We start from the raw sequence: 14,237 nt of genomic DNA, 5'->3' as shown, positions 1-14,237 counted from the left end.
CTTTCTCCGTTTCCTCAATGATTCATTGCAATAAATTTTGCCTTCATACCTACCTTGAAAACCTCTATTTTTAAAATGGTAAATACAATGGTTAGCCTCTCTGTGCATTTTATTTATCCCTCTTTTCTTAAACTACTCCTATTCTCACTTCTATGACATCACTTTTTTTTTTTTGAAAATTTCTGAACTTTCCTTTTCCATCTGTCCTTAATTTTCTTTCTTTTTACTTTACATATAATTCCTGAACAATCTTATTAACTTTTCTTTTTTTTCCAGTTTTATTGAGATGTAATTGACATATAACATTGTCTTAGTTTTAGGTGTACAACATGATTTGACATACATTGAATTGTATGTATATATTGAAAAGTGATTAACAAGTTTAGTAAACATCCATCAGCTCACATAGGTACAAATTTCTTTTTCTTGTTATTAGAACTTTGAAGATAACTCTTGTAGCAACTTTCAAATATGCAATATGGTATTGCTAATGTAGTTACTAGGCTGTGTATTACATCAGCAGAACATGTTATTATATATCCTACATCAGTGTTAGCTATGGTCATCATGTATATTTCATCCCTAGTACTTGTTTATCTTATAATTGTAAAATTGTACCTTTTGACCACCGTCACCCAGTTCTTCCACCCCACCACCCCTGCCTCAGGCAACCATCAGTCTGTTCTCTGTCTCTATTAGATCAGTTTGTTTAGATTCCACATATACGTGAGATCATATAGTAGTCTTTCTTTGTCTGACTTACTTCACTACATAAGGGCCTCAAGCTTCATCCATAATGTCAAAATTTATAGAATTTCTTTCTTTTCTATGGAAGAATAATATCTTATTCACATTTTCTTTATCCATCTGTTGATAGACACTTAGGTTGCTTCCATGTCTTGGCTATTGTAAATATGGCTCAAATAAACATGGAGGTACAGATACCTTTTCAAAATAGTGATTTTGTTTCCTTTCACTAAATATAAGGAAATGGAATTGTATGATATGGTAGTTCTATTTTTAATTTTTTGAGTAATCTTCATATTGTTTATAACCCTTATTTGAATTCTTTATTAGGTAAATTGCTTATCTCTGTTTCATTAAGATCTGTTTCTGGGGTTTTATCTTGTTCTTTTATTTGGAACATATTCCTCTATTTCTTCTTTTTTTTTTTTTTTTTTTTTTTACTGTCTGTGTTAGTTTCTGTGCATTAGATAGAACAGCCACCTCCACCAGTTTTGAAGGAGTGGCCTTGTTTAGAAGAAGAACCTTATTGTTCATCCCAGACTTAGCTTTTGTTTGTCTCTCAACCTTTGCAATTGTCCAAGCAGCCTGCTTTATTCTTAGTGGCTCCCAGTCACTGAGGGAGGCCAAGACCCATCAGTGTTCCTAAGGGGAGGATCCCAGTCAGCACCTAGATGTGGGCTGATTAGATCCCTCAGGCAGTAGCTTATAAAGTATACAAACAGACCTCTTTCAGGGAAAGACTGGAAACAAATGTCTCTGTCATCTCCCTCTGCACCAACCTCCTGAGGGACAACTAGACAAGGATTTTCTCTTTGTTTACCACAATTCTGCTGAACCTGTGAGCACAAACCTCTGAGTGGCAGCTGTAAAAGCTGGAGTGCCAGATATGTACACACACATGTTTCAGGGAGATATTAGTGATCTGGAGGGAGATAGAGGGAAAGCAGAAAAATGGTACCTACTGGCTTCCCTGGTCTCTGGGGAAGACTGTAGGGCCCCAAAACCTGTGTTAGATTAGAAGCATGACTCTCAGGCTATGGCTTTTAAGGTGACCAAGTAGGCCTCTTTCAAGGAAAAACTACATGTTAGTCTATACCTCCGTGCTAAGCTCTGGCGGGGACTAGCCACCAAGAGTCCTTGTGAGATCTTAAGAACTCTTTACTATAGTTTCGTGGATCTTGTGGACACAAGCCCCAGTTGGCCTTCAGAACTAGGTATTTGTAGGACTTATCTCTCAGGTGGAAGTCTTAAAATTTGGGGTATTACAAGTTAGATCCAAACCCTTCACTCCTCAGGGAGAGCTGAGGGTTGTGTGTTCACTCTCAATTATATGTCATCCTGTTGGGGGTGATGTCTGTGGAGAGATTGTGTCTCAGCCTCTCCTACCCATTTTGATATAGAATTTTTTCTCATTTGCTCAATATATAGGCAAGTTAGTTCACTCAGCTAGTTTCCAGGTATCTTTCAGAGGGAATTGTCCCATATATAGCTGTATATTTGGTATGTCTTTGGAAGGAGGTGAGTTCTGGACTTTCCTATGTCACCACCTGTTGACTTTCAATGGCTTCCATTACTACTTTAACGGGAACAAAGCACAAATTTTCTATCCTGAACAACAAAACCATATACACGCTACTATTTGTTCATCGCCTGCCATATTCTAGGCCCTGTGTTAGGTTTTTGCATGCACTATTTTAACAAACATCCGAGGAAGTCGTCACTAGCCTCTTTTTACACATTAAGATATTGAGGTGAGGAATGTTGATATGGTTTATATCATATTACTGTGGGGATTCATATCTGGATCTGTCTGCCTGCAAAATCCTTGTTTTTTCTCCAGTAATACATTAGTCCCCACTTCCCATCCCAATCGTCTACTAGTTGTCTTGGCTTAGATGAAGATACTTCAAATTTAATATGTTTAAGTAACCATCTTTCCCTTCAAAAGTGTCGTCTTCTCTTTTCTTGGCGATGGAAGCACCATTCTTTCAGTTATCCAGGCCAGAAACCTGGGAGATTCCGTGACTCTTCCTTTTACCTTACCTCCACATCCAATTTTCAAATCTTTTAAGGTGTATTTTATTTCTACACAAAGTCAATTGGTCTCCAACTATTTGCTACTCAAGGCGTGCTCCTCAGACTAGCATTTCTGGCATCCCTTGGGAGCTTGTTAGAAATGTAGCATCAGACGTACTGAAGCTGACTGTGCATTTTAACAAGTCCCTTGGTGACTTATATGTCCATTAAAATTTGAATAGCCCTACGAACTGGTTCCTTGCTTTGAATCCTAGCATCTCCCTTCTTTATAGATGCCATGGTAATCTTTCTAAAACAAAATCTATATGATTTCCCTCATTAAAGTTCATCAGCAACTCACTGGTTGAGAATGAAGTCTGAGGGCCTCAGGGCCAAGGGCCCCTTGGATACAGTTTTGACTTCACCTTTATCTCTCTCACTGAAGCTTTACTAACATCCTCTCTAATAACCTGTTTTGTACTGTTATGTGTTTATTTACTCTGATCCCAACAATTAGAATAACCCTTCTCCCCATTTTCAGGCAACTGTCTTCCTTGTCATTGAAAGCTCATCTGCAGGATCACCTTTTCTATAAAGACTCTCTTTTTGTCTCCAAGAAGAATCACTGAACTTTCTTTGTCTGTTGTGTATAAAGTTTCTATTATAACACTTTCATACCGGCTTTCCTTTTCTAGAATATGAACGCCCAGAGGGCTCTGATAAGGTGTTGCCTTTACATCCTTATTACCCAATTTCATTTCTGCTTCAAATATTTAGTTAGGAAGAAAGGGAAGACAGAAGACAAAGTTGCTAAGCAGTTTCAAGTAGTATGTCAGGGGCGCCTAAGTGGCTTGGTGGGTTATGCGTCTGACTTGATTTTGGCTCAGGTCATGATCTCACAGTTTGAGATTGAGCCCCACCTTGAGCTCTGCTCTGACAGTGCAGAGCCTGCTTGGGATTCTCTCTCTCCCTCTCTTTCTGCCCCTCCCCGGCTCACATGTGCTTGTTCTCTCTCTCTCTCTCTCTCTCTCTCTCTCTCAATAAATAAATAAATAAATAAGTAAATAAATAAACTTTAACAAAATTAAAAAAAAGTTAATATGTCAGATCCTGTGATATATTTAGAATACTTTATTTTTAGTGTAATTTTACAGACAAGTTTAAAACACCTCATCTTAATTTAAAAGTAAATTCTATGTTTTGATAGATCAACTTTCTTATATGGTTGTTTATTTTAAGCGACATCTCATCTTTTTACTAGCAAACTAAGCAGTGGAAACCGGGAACAACATGAAAAGCTTTGATTCTGTTCTCTGAAAGTATACTGTCAGAATATCAATAGAATTATTTTAATATGTTCTTTTAGCTTCATGTTTTCAACCATACATTTAAACATACAGTCACTGATGTCCTTTGCTAGGGTAGGTCCAGTACTAGGCATTGGGAATAAAAAGAATAGAATATCTATCTTCATGGCATTTATGATCTTAAGGTACAAGATATGTTTTTAAATTATACATAAACATTGAATGAGTTTTTTGATAAAGTTCTTTTTATAATGCCTTGTAAAAAAAACACTTAATGAATATTTTTTTAAACAAAACTGGCTTCATTACTCTTATTTTATGCTGTACTTATAAATGATTAATATGTAACATTTCTAAAAGCTACAATATTCCCCGAAGTGGAGCCTGGCATTTTGCATATTTTCTATGATGTGTATTTAAAAATATCTTTTCTTATTCTTCCTAGGTTTAGGGATATATTAACTCCTTTATCCAATTAAATGCACATATTTCACCAGAATTACAACATTGTTTAGGTGATAGATCATATTCTGAATACCTCCAGCCAGGCACTCTTTTAGGTACCAAGAGTATAAGAAAAAAAATGGCAAACTTCCTATCCAAGGCAATTCTAGAAGGGATTTAGAAAAAAGAGACTTTCACTCTAGTGTAATAAACTCTATATAGAAGAAGATGCAGAGTCTTATAAAAACTGAGAGGCAGGGGGATATCTAATGTGGCCTGGGAGAAGACAGGGACTTTGGGAAGACTTCTAGAGTAAGACACTTTTTTCAATAGTCAGTAAAAATAAAAATAAATAAATAAATAAATAAATAAATAAATAAATAAATAAAATGAAAAAAAGAATGAGTAAAAATTAGTAGGTTAGGAAGTTAAAGAAGGGTATCCCAGACAGAAGAAACAGCCTATTCAGTAGCAAGAGAGCTTGTTATTTATGCTATAACTAATTCAGAGCGCCAAAAGTATGAGATACAAGGAAGAAAGGAATGAGAGCAGTTGCCATTAGTGACATCTTAAAGGACCCTGGATGCCAGACAATGCAGTTTGGATTTTGTCTGGAAGACAAAAAAGAAATACTGAGCAATTTGAGAGGTAGCTGAAGGGATTGGATTTGTATTTTGCACAATTTAATTTTGCTTATATACTGTCAATATGCACAGTGGTGTATTGATTGACATGTATGTCTTCCTGCTGCTTTTCTGTGGGATTGGGGACAATTGACATATGATTTCTGAACTCCATTTTCCTCCTACAGGGGAGATATGAAATTAATACATTGTTATTCTATCTGCTTCAGCCACTATTATGTGTCTCAGTCCTCAGATTTGAATCTTTCTTGCTCATCACTTTCCTTCTTCCCTCTTCCCCTGCTGCCAATGCTGTTACCCAGACTCCATGATTAGTGACTTCTGTTGCTTTCCATTTCCTTCTCTTTCTACTAAAATTAAAACTTCCCATCTTCAGTAATACAATTTTCACGTGTTGTGTGGGGTTTTTAATTTTTGGCAATTTAATTAATTTTTGATGGTTGACTCCTTTGGGTAGGATCAATTACAGCAATTATTTGGATTTGTGAAATTTTGTTTGAACACTACACCTTTAATGCTTTCTAGTATCAGATGACAACTTTGATCTTTCGGGAAAAACAAAACAGAACAAGTCAGATTGCCAAGTTTAAACCTTGCCGAAAGTAATAAAACTGTTATTACTTAGTGGATAATGTATTTTATTTTACACTGCTATTTAGTAGGACTGTAATTTTTAATTTATACAATTTTATATAACAAAATTTTCAGGAATTATGGGCGCACTTTGGTTTTTATGGGCTTGTTAAAAATCTTATAACAAATTATGAGTGGGATGGGGCTAAAATAAAGTAAATTTAATTCTATAACATTGACTTATGTAGACTTCAAAATCCAGAATTTAAAAATAGTAAGTCGAATCTTGTTAGTCAACTAAGATAAATTGATAATATGAATTACTCTAAGATTACATAATTTTAAAGAGCTATTTTAATGAGCTCTGGGCCCAATTTGACAACCATAGATCCCAGCCTTTCTCTCAAACTTATCTCTGTCTCATTCCCACCTGGGGCTTTATTTCAGTCCCTCCTTCTGCAAGTTGCTTCGTACACATAGATTAATGTTCCTTTGTGAACTGAACTGGTGCTCTTCCTGTTTGATTCCCAGCTCCGACTGCCTCTTGGATCCCTCATATCAAACTGGTCTACTACTGAAATTTTGCTGAAGAAATGAATAGATCATTTCCAGCGTGTTTACCCCCTGTTGTACCCTGGGGATTCATTTTATAGGCACAAGTGCAAAAGAGGAAACACTAGGCTGGATGATGTGAGGGAAGCAGAACTTGATAAAATATAACCATACATTGATATTTGCAGCTACCATTTAATGTATCTCCAGTCCTCACAGCAATTTGATGACATAGGTAGTGCTATCCCCACTATGCAGATGAAGATTATGAAGCTCAGAGAGTTTAATTTATATGTCCCAAGTTCCCATCTATTTTGGAGCTAGGAATGTAATGTTAGCTCCTTCTACTTACAAATTGTCAGATTTCACCACATTACAATGGCCCTTCAACACATGTTCCTTGTACTCAAGCTCTTTACAATGTAATGAGAAAGAATGTCAATAAATAGCCTCTTTGGAAATTAAATTTCCTTCTAAGGTATACTTCCTATACCTCCCATTTTTTTTTTTTTGTAAATGATTCTACTAACTTTTTATTCTAACTCTCCCTGATTCTAGACATTCCTGACTTCTCTCTCTCATGAATGTAAAATTTAATAAGTTGAGTCCTTCTGACTTCTCTGTTCATAATTTTGCTGATACCAGTTCTTTTGTTTCTACTCACCACCTCCTGCCTGGATTGCATCTTCTCTGATCCATCTTACAGTTCTATCTCTTCCAATTGGTTATGCAAACTAATCATTCTAAGCTTTTACTTCTGCTAGTCATTTTGCTACTCAGAAACCTCACAGTGTTTCTGTTACTTTTAGTAACTGGACCCAGCCCACTTTGTCTCTGTCTCATAAAGTTCAAACATGAATTTTCCAGAAGAGCCAGGTGAATCCACTCTTTCTTATTGGAACCTAACTTGTTTGTCCCTGCCCCCAATTCTTCAGTGATTATGTACATTCCACTTCCTTAAGATACATAACTACTGCATTTACTGTAGTATTACCACCACTATTGGAGTTTCTGTAGCTTACAGTGACCTTGAATGTCTGATTTACTCTGACGTTTACACATACCTGTGGCATGAGATTACATACTGTCTGGTTTTAAGAAGGTACTGAAGGAGAGTGGAGGAGAAAAATGAAATGTATAATTGAAAGACAACCTAGAATCCTGGTGATTTCCCACACCTTTTTCCATTCCCAATGCAGCCACTGGGTTTTAGGTGGTGATTTTTCACTTTGGCGTCATTTCATGCGGTTTTATAGATTTTATTTGAGATGTGAATCCAATGTAAGATTCATCTTCCTTCACATATTAGTTGTTTTATATATTATACAAATACTCTAACTCATTTATTTTGTGTGTTTTATATTCACCATGTGAGCCCACCAGTCATTTTTTTTAGTAGGATAATGACAGGCTGAAGCAAGGAAGAATCACCATAGAAGAATTTAGATCAATTTATCGAATTATTGCGCACAGAGAAGAAATTGTTGAGATTTTCAACACGTATTCTGGTAACCAGAAATTTCTTGTTGAAAAAAACCTGCTCCAATTTTTGATACAAGAACAGTATATACTTGACATGAGTCAAAATATTGCTTTTGAGATCATTCAGAAATATGAGCCTATTGAAGAAGGTATGCTTGCATTTCAAAGTTTTATCAAATATTTAAATGTAATGTACTTTTTATGAATTACAGTTCTCAAATTCAAATTTTTGAATGGGTCAAATTTGTTCTCGATAAAATAAAATATTGGCAGTTTTATTTCTATATTTTATAGACTGTATCTAAAGCTTTTAGGAAACTACATTGTGTAAACAATTACATTCTTTCCTACCTCATTGTCCAGCTTCTTCTTCTTCTTTTTTTTTTTTTTTTAACTGCTTCAGTATATCTCGTAAGTGTTCAGAAATGAGCTTGGGCCTGGAAAGCAGGATGAAATTCTGTTATGTGTACTGTAATGAAAGAAAGCATGTTCACTTTCATTAATAAGAGGAAAACCAAGTAATAGGCAGTTTTCTACTTTCATACATACATTATTGAAAATATATAGAAATATTAAATTAGCTAAGTGAAAACTATTCTAGGAAATGAATAAAATATTACAAAATTACTACTTTCTCCATTGTCTATACACGTAATTGTCTACAACATTTCATAAACATTAAATTTTGTTTGCTCTTCCTTCACTTTTGAATATAATCATCTGGTCTAAACTAAATGGCCATCTAAGCTAATAATGTATCAGAGAAAACTAATCTAGGTGATCAGTGGCCAGACCACTGAATACACTTGAGTTAGTGGGGAGAGAGTAAAAAATTAGCAGGAGGCAGACTTCTGGGGTTCTGCAATGTTTTGTTCTTTGAGCTGGGTGCTGGTTTTCTAGATGTTTAGCTTATGGAATTTCATTGGCCTATGATATATGTATTTTCTTGTATGTATTTTTAAAATATTAAAAATCAGAGATTAAATAATATACTCTCTACTTGAATGTTGATATAGAACAACTAAGGGTACTCATTAGAAAAAAAATTTGTTTCTACAGTAAAATTAGAAATAGTATCATTATTAATTTTAAATATTTTAGAAATATGCTTTACTATTGAATAAGTGAGATGTAATTTTTACACAGTTAACGTTATTTCTGCATCCTTTTATTTTTTATAGTTAAGAGAGCACATCGGATGTCATTTGAAGGTTTTATAAGATACATGGGTTCATCTGAATGTCTAATATTTAAACCTGATTGTGGAAGAGTTTATCAAGATATGACTCAACCACTAAATGATTATTTTATTTCAAGTTCACATAATACCTACTTGATATCTGACCAGTTACTGGGACCAAGTGACCTTTGGGGATATGTAAGGTATTTATTTTGATTTTTATAACCATTACATCTTAAAACACTTGGAATTTCCAATAAGTGGTAATTCACAGTGAAAGTAGGCTTGCATGTTGTACAAAAACATAGGAAAAAGAAATTTTGATTTGTGCATCTCTTGGAGAGCCATCCTTTGGGTGGCTATATAATTATTCTGTGTTTTAGTATCATTCATTTTCCTTCTAATTCTGTCTGTTGACTTCCTCTGCCTGGCTATTGGCCCAAGGTTTCCTGAATAATTTGGATATTTCTTATAGAAAATCATATGAAGAAGAATTTTCTTATCTTATTTAGCCAAGACAGCTCAGATTTCCAAAAATGTGGTTAAAATTAATTCCCAGAAATCAACACACAATGCTATAAGTGAAATCAACACATAAATAGATAAATTATATACTTCGGCATTTATAGATGATAGATAGATAGATAGATAGATAGATAGATAGATAGATAGATGATAGATTTACATAGCTTAAAAGCAATTCATTATACACCTCTAATTTTGCATTCTACAATGTATCACACTGTCAGTACCAGTCTTCGATTTAGTCAGCCAGCTTAGAATACATTGGTGAACAAGATTTTCAGAGCTGCTATGCTCATGTGTTCATGAGAATAGACATAATAAGCAGGTAAACAGATATAGTCATATAGAGAAAGTGAACTAGGGTAACATAACAGGGTGGGGGGTGTTACTTTAGTTAAAGGGTTAGGAAAGGCTTCTCAAGAAGTGATATAGTTTGGTCTGAGTGATGATAAAGAGGAAACCTCAGAAATTCTTTGTAGAAAGGGCATGCTAAATCGAAGAAATAGTAAGTGCTTAGCATGTTCAAATGAGAGAAAGCAAGTGTGTCTGGAAACAAGTGGAGAATGAAGAGAGATGAGTTTGAGGAAGTAGACAGGACTAGTTTATAAGCGCCTTTGAGGCCACGGAAGGGAGACTGGATTTTATTCCAGTGGTATTGGGAAGCAATTGGAGAGGTTTTCCTTAAAACAATGTCATAATTTATTTACTTTTTACTGCGCAGGAAAGACTGATGGTGCAAAAGTGGAGGTAAAAGATGATTGGGGAAGATATTGTAATGGTGCAGGTGGTGATGGTTATTTAGAAGATGAATTCATGAGGCAGGTGTTGAGATCAGTGGTTGAATTTGAAATATTTTAAGAAGGCAGAGCCACGAAGACTTATCAGGTGATTTGAAGAGAGGTGTGAGGGAAAGAGAGTACAGTCAAGATTTTGGCCTGATGACTTAGCACATGGCGATACTATCAACAGAGATAGTGAAGCATGAGGAAGCTGTTGTAGGGTGTGAGGCAAAAGCAAGAATGCAGTAGTTTCCACATTCAGCTAAGATACCAATTCATTATCAATTGGCTAGGTTGGGGGTGCCTGGGTGGCTCAGTCGGTTAAGCTTCCGACTCTTGATTTTGGCTCAGGTCATGATCTCCAGGTTCCTGAGTTCAAGCCCCATTTCAAGCCCCACATTGGGGCTGGCAGTGTAGAGCCTGCTTGGAATTCTCTTTCTCCCTTTCTCTCTGTGCCTCCCCCATTCATGATCTCTCCCTCTCTCTCAAATAGAAAGAAAGAAAGAAACATTTGAAAAAGTGGCTAGGTCAGACAGTCAGTTAAGCGTATGTGTCTGGGACTTGGAAGAAATATCCAGACTAGAAAAATAAAATTGGAAGTCATCATCATATAGATGATATTCAAAGCTATGTGACTGGTTGACATAATTAAGGAAAACATGGATAGAAAAGATATCTTATAATTCCATGATAATATCAAACTTACAAATAAACATAGCTTCTCCAGTTGAAAAAAGAAAACACATAAATCCACAAGCTCAGAAATTATCCATTTAAAAATCTATAAGAAATCATAGCTATACTTTCATTACAGAAATTTCTACTCACAGTTAATTATTTTTTAAAACAGAAAATATGCATTTTAATCATGTTGATTTAGAAATGCAGAAAATTTACTTTTGAATGAAGAAAATGTTCCACCCAACTAAACATTTAAATTTAAATTTAATTGTATTTTTTCCTCTGTTTGTTTACCCACTTGTGAAAGATACAGTCTTAGAATGCAAGTTTTTCAAAATTTCTCTATTCATCAGAGGTGGTATAATGTAATGTTTATTGATTAATGTTAAGCTTCTGGTGCTGATCTTTCCTCTCTTTCACTCCTCTGTTAATTATGACAGATACAACCTCTTTGAGTCTCAACTTCTTCATCTCTAAAAAAGGAAAACTAGCATTAACTGCCTTATAGCATAATCCATGAAAAGCCCCTTAAACTTATTGAAATGGAATATTTTTTTACTGAGTGACAGAAAAATTTCTATTATTCATTTCTAAAAAGGGCACTCAGTGTGAAATAGTAGAATGTGGCTTCCACAACACCACTGGGGAAGACACAACTTCCTTTTTTGTGCCTCTGAATAAAAGGAGTCGGCCTGACACAGTGCAATCCACTCAAATCATTTTTGCTGGGGACCAAACCATGTACTTGAAATAAGCAGTTTGGTAAAGTTTGGCTTGATCTAAGGATAAAAAATTAAAGTTATGTAGAGAAGTAGCAAGAACCAGTATTAGTCAGGTTGTCCTTCATGAAAAGTTTTCTTTTACAATTTTGTTTTTGGTAATTTTTTGTTTTCCCAGCAGAGCGTTTATTCTCTGGTAGCAGCCCAGAGTACTGATATGCTGTAGTGATAAAAAGGGCAAGACAATTTACTTTGCCAATCAACCAAATAATGCAAACATTTTTAAATGGCAATTAATAGAGTTTACAAATAGATATTGCTTCTGCTCCAATTTAAAATCTAAATGCATAAGTAAATCCACAAGATGAGAAACACATTCATTTTGAATTCTACAAATACAGCCCAATTGAGGACTTGTATGTAAAATTAGATAGTCACCTTATTCACCCATGGAAATATCTATAGGTAAATATGATTTTCTTAGAAGAACATTCTAGGTCATTTCTCCAACACAAGGACAAGCAGACTAACAAAACTCTGAAATTTTCCATTACAGTGCATCACTATAGACGTGAATAAAGCCATGTGCACTTAAAAAGTAAAACCAAAGTGGTCTTAAACCTCAAGAAATAATTTATTAATTATTTAATTTTATATTTTATTGTTTCAGAAAATATAGATGAGATTTGCAAATTTTCTTCCCCTCTAATCCTCTACTTCCTCAGATTACCTCCATCTTTTGTCTATATTATTCCCGAGGAGCATAAGGTCTCTATGTTTTTAATTCAACACCTGGACTTTGGGGTCATAATTGCTTTAGTTTTTCTCAGTTAACACTCCTACGTAAATATTTCTCATGTCATCTACTTTGAAAATAGACTAAATTTGACCCCCCAAAGAAGTATTAAATTGAAAAGGTCTATTTTCTCATATGGTCTCTGATACTCTATATTTCTGTTTGTAAGAACTGTTGATTCTGTATCAAGTACTTGGTGCTGGGACCACACTCCCTTCTGTTATAGCTGAGGTCAGTGTTTTTCAGGTCTTCATATTTGAGGTCAGATCATTCTTTGCTGTGGGGGCTGTTTCTGTGCATGGTAAAATGTTTAGCAGTAACCCTGGCTTCTACCCACTAGATGTCAGTTGCAAATCTCCTTTCCATTCCAAGTTGTGGCCCAAAAGTGTCTCCAGACATTGCCAAATGTCTCCTAGGAGGCAAAATTGTCCTTACGGAAGACCACTGGACAAGAGACAGGGGGATAACCCAATATTCTTCTTGGAAAACAAGTGTTAACTTGGTTTTCTATGAGAAAAATATCTCCATGTATGGCAGGGACTTCTTTGATCTACTCCCTGACCCATGGCTATCTATTCTAAGATCCTGGGTGTCAGGTCAGCCTTCTTTTCATTCAATCTCTCTTCCAAGATTGTATTTTAGGAGATCACTCTGTCTGCCTTCCGCGTTTCTTCTTACATCCTTATAATTCCCATTTTTTTCTTACTAAAAACACAATAAATGTTTATCGATAGTGAACTATATATAACAAACATTTTTTTGAGACTGGAATTTTAGTTCCTGCCCTTGTAGAAATTAGAGTGTAAGGAATAGGGAGAAATTGGAGGATTCAGAGTCAACAGCACTACACGTCGCACCATCCTGATGGTGCTGGAACTGGGGTTGGTACATATCGCTTCCACCTCAGGCTGTGCTCACAGAAAATAAGAAGAAAAGTGTGTTCAGTTTAACACAACAACTTGTCTTTATTATGGGTTCAGTTCTGCATTTATTGCAAAATCACAAATAGTCTTTGTGATTTTTCATACTGTGGTATATATTTTTAACGATCCAGAATTGACCATTTATTTTGTTTAAATTTTGTTAGTGCCCTTGTGAAAGGATGCCGTTGTCTGGAAATTGACTGCTGGGATGGATCACAAAATGAACCTATTGTATACCATGGTTATACACTCACCAGCAAGCTTTTGTTTAAAACAGTTATCCAAGCAATACACAAATATGCATTCTTAGTACGTGTGTATCTTTGTTAAATTATAGTTATCTAAACATGATATAATCTACTTGCTTCAAAATCCTATAATGCTTGGCCTTAGTTTAGATCAGTGATATTTCAAATTGTGTGTTATGATTTTTGTAGTATATAGTTAAAGGTAGATTTACTGAAGTTAATCTCAGGTAGTAAGATGCATGTTTCAGGAAATTTTTTGTTTAATTACATATTATATATATATATTATATAATTATATATATAGATAGATAGCTATAGCTATAGCTATAGCTATAGCTATAGCTATAGATATAGATATAGTGTGTGTGTGTGTGTGTGTGTATTGTGTCACAATGTAAAATATATTTCTTACCATGAGTTGAGTTACAGGCAAAAAATGTTTGAGAAATATTGGTCTATATAATAGTAAATATTTTACCAATATTCAATTACCTTACTTTCAATACATGAGATAAAATGTGTCAAAAATGTGTTATACAGATTGTTGACATTTTTTATGACTATGATGGCAGCTATTCATACAGCAAAGAATGTTTTTTTTAAAGCTTATTTTTTTGAGAG

At 34.9% G+C, this 14,237-nt stretch overlaps 1 protein-coding gene across 11 annotated transcripts in view; it reads left to right on the top strand.

The window, feature by feature from the left end:
• The window catches only part of PLCZ1 (phospholipase C zeta 1), a 218,035-nt gene that overhangs the window by 177,183 nt on the left and 26,615 nt on the right, over nucleotides 1-14,237 (top strand). For 7 of the 11 annotated variants that reach the window (XM_047866883.1, XM_047866880.1, XM_047866881.1 and 4 more), the window contains 3 exons: nucleotides 7,683-7,914; nucleotides 8,947-9,148; nucleotides 13,533-13,677. In XM_047866883.1, the coding sequence (XP_047722839.1) occupies nucleotides 7,683-7,914; nucleotides 8,947-9,148; nucleotides 13,533-13,677 (579 nt within the window). Of the gene's footprint in view, nucleotides 1-7,666; nucleotides 7,915-8,946; nucleotides 9,149-13,532; nucleotides 13,678-14,237 lie in introns of all 11 variants that reach the window. The other 4 variants (XM_047866889.1, XM_047866884.1, XM_047866885.1 and 1 more) reach the window with 2 other exon arrangements.

This window comes from Prionailurus viverrinus, chromosome B4 (genome assembly GCF_022837055.1).
Source record: "Prionailurus viverrinus isolate Anna chromosome B4, UM_Priviv_1.0, whole genome shotgun sequence".
NCBI classification, from domain to species: Eukaryota; Metazoa; Chordata; class Mammalia; order Carnivora; family Felidae; genus Prionailurus; species Prionailurus viverrinus.
This window is presented reverse-complemented; position numbering and strand designations above follow the sequence as displayed.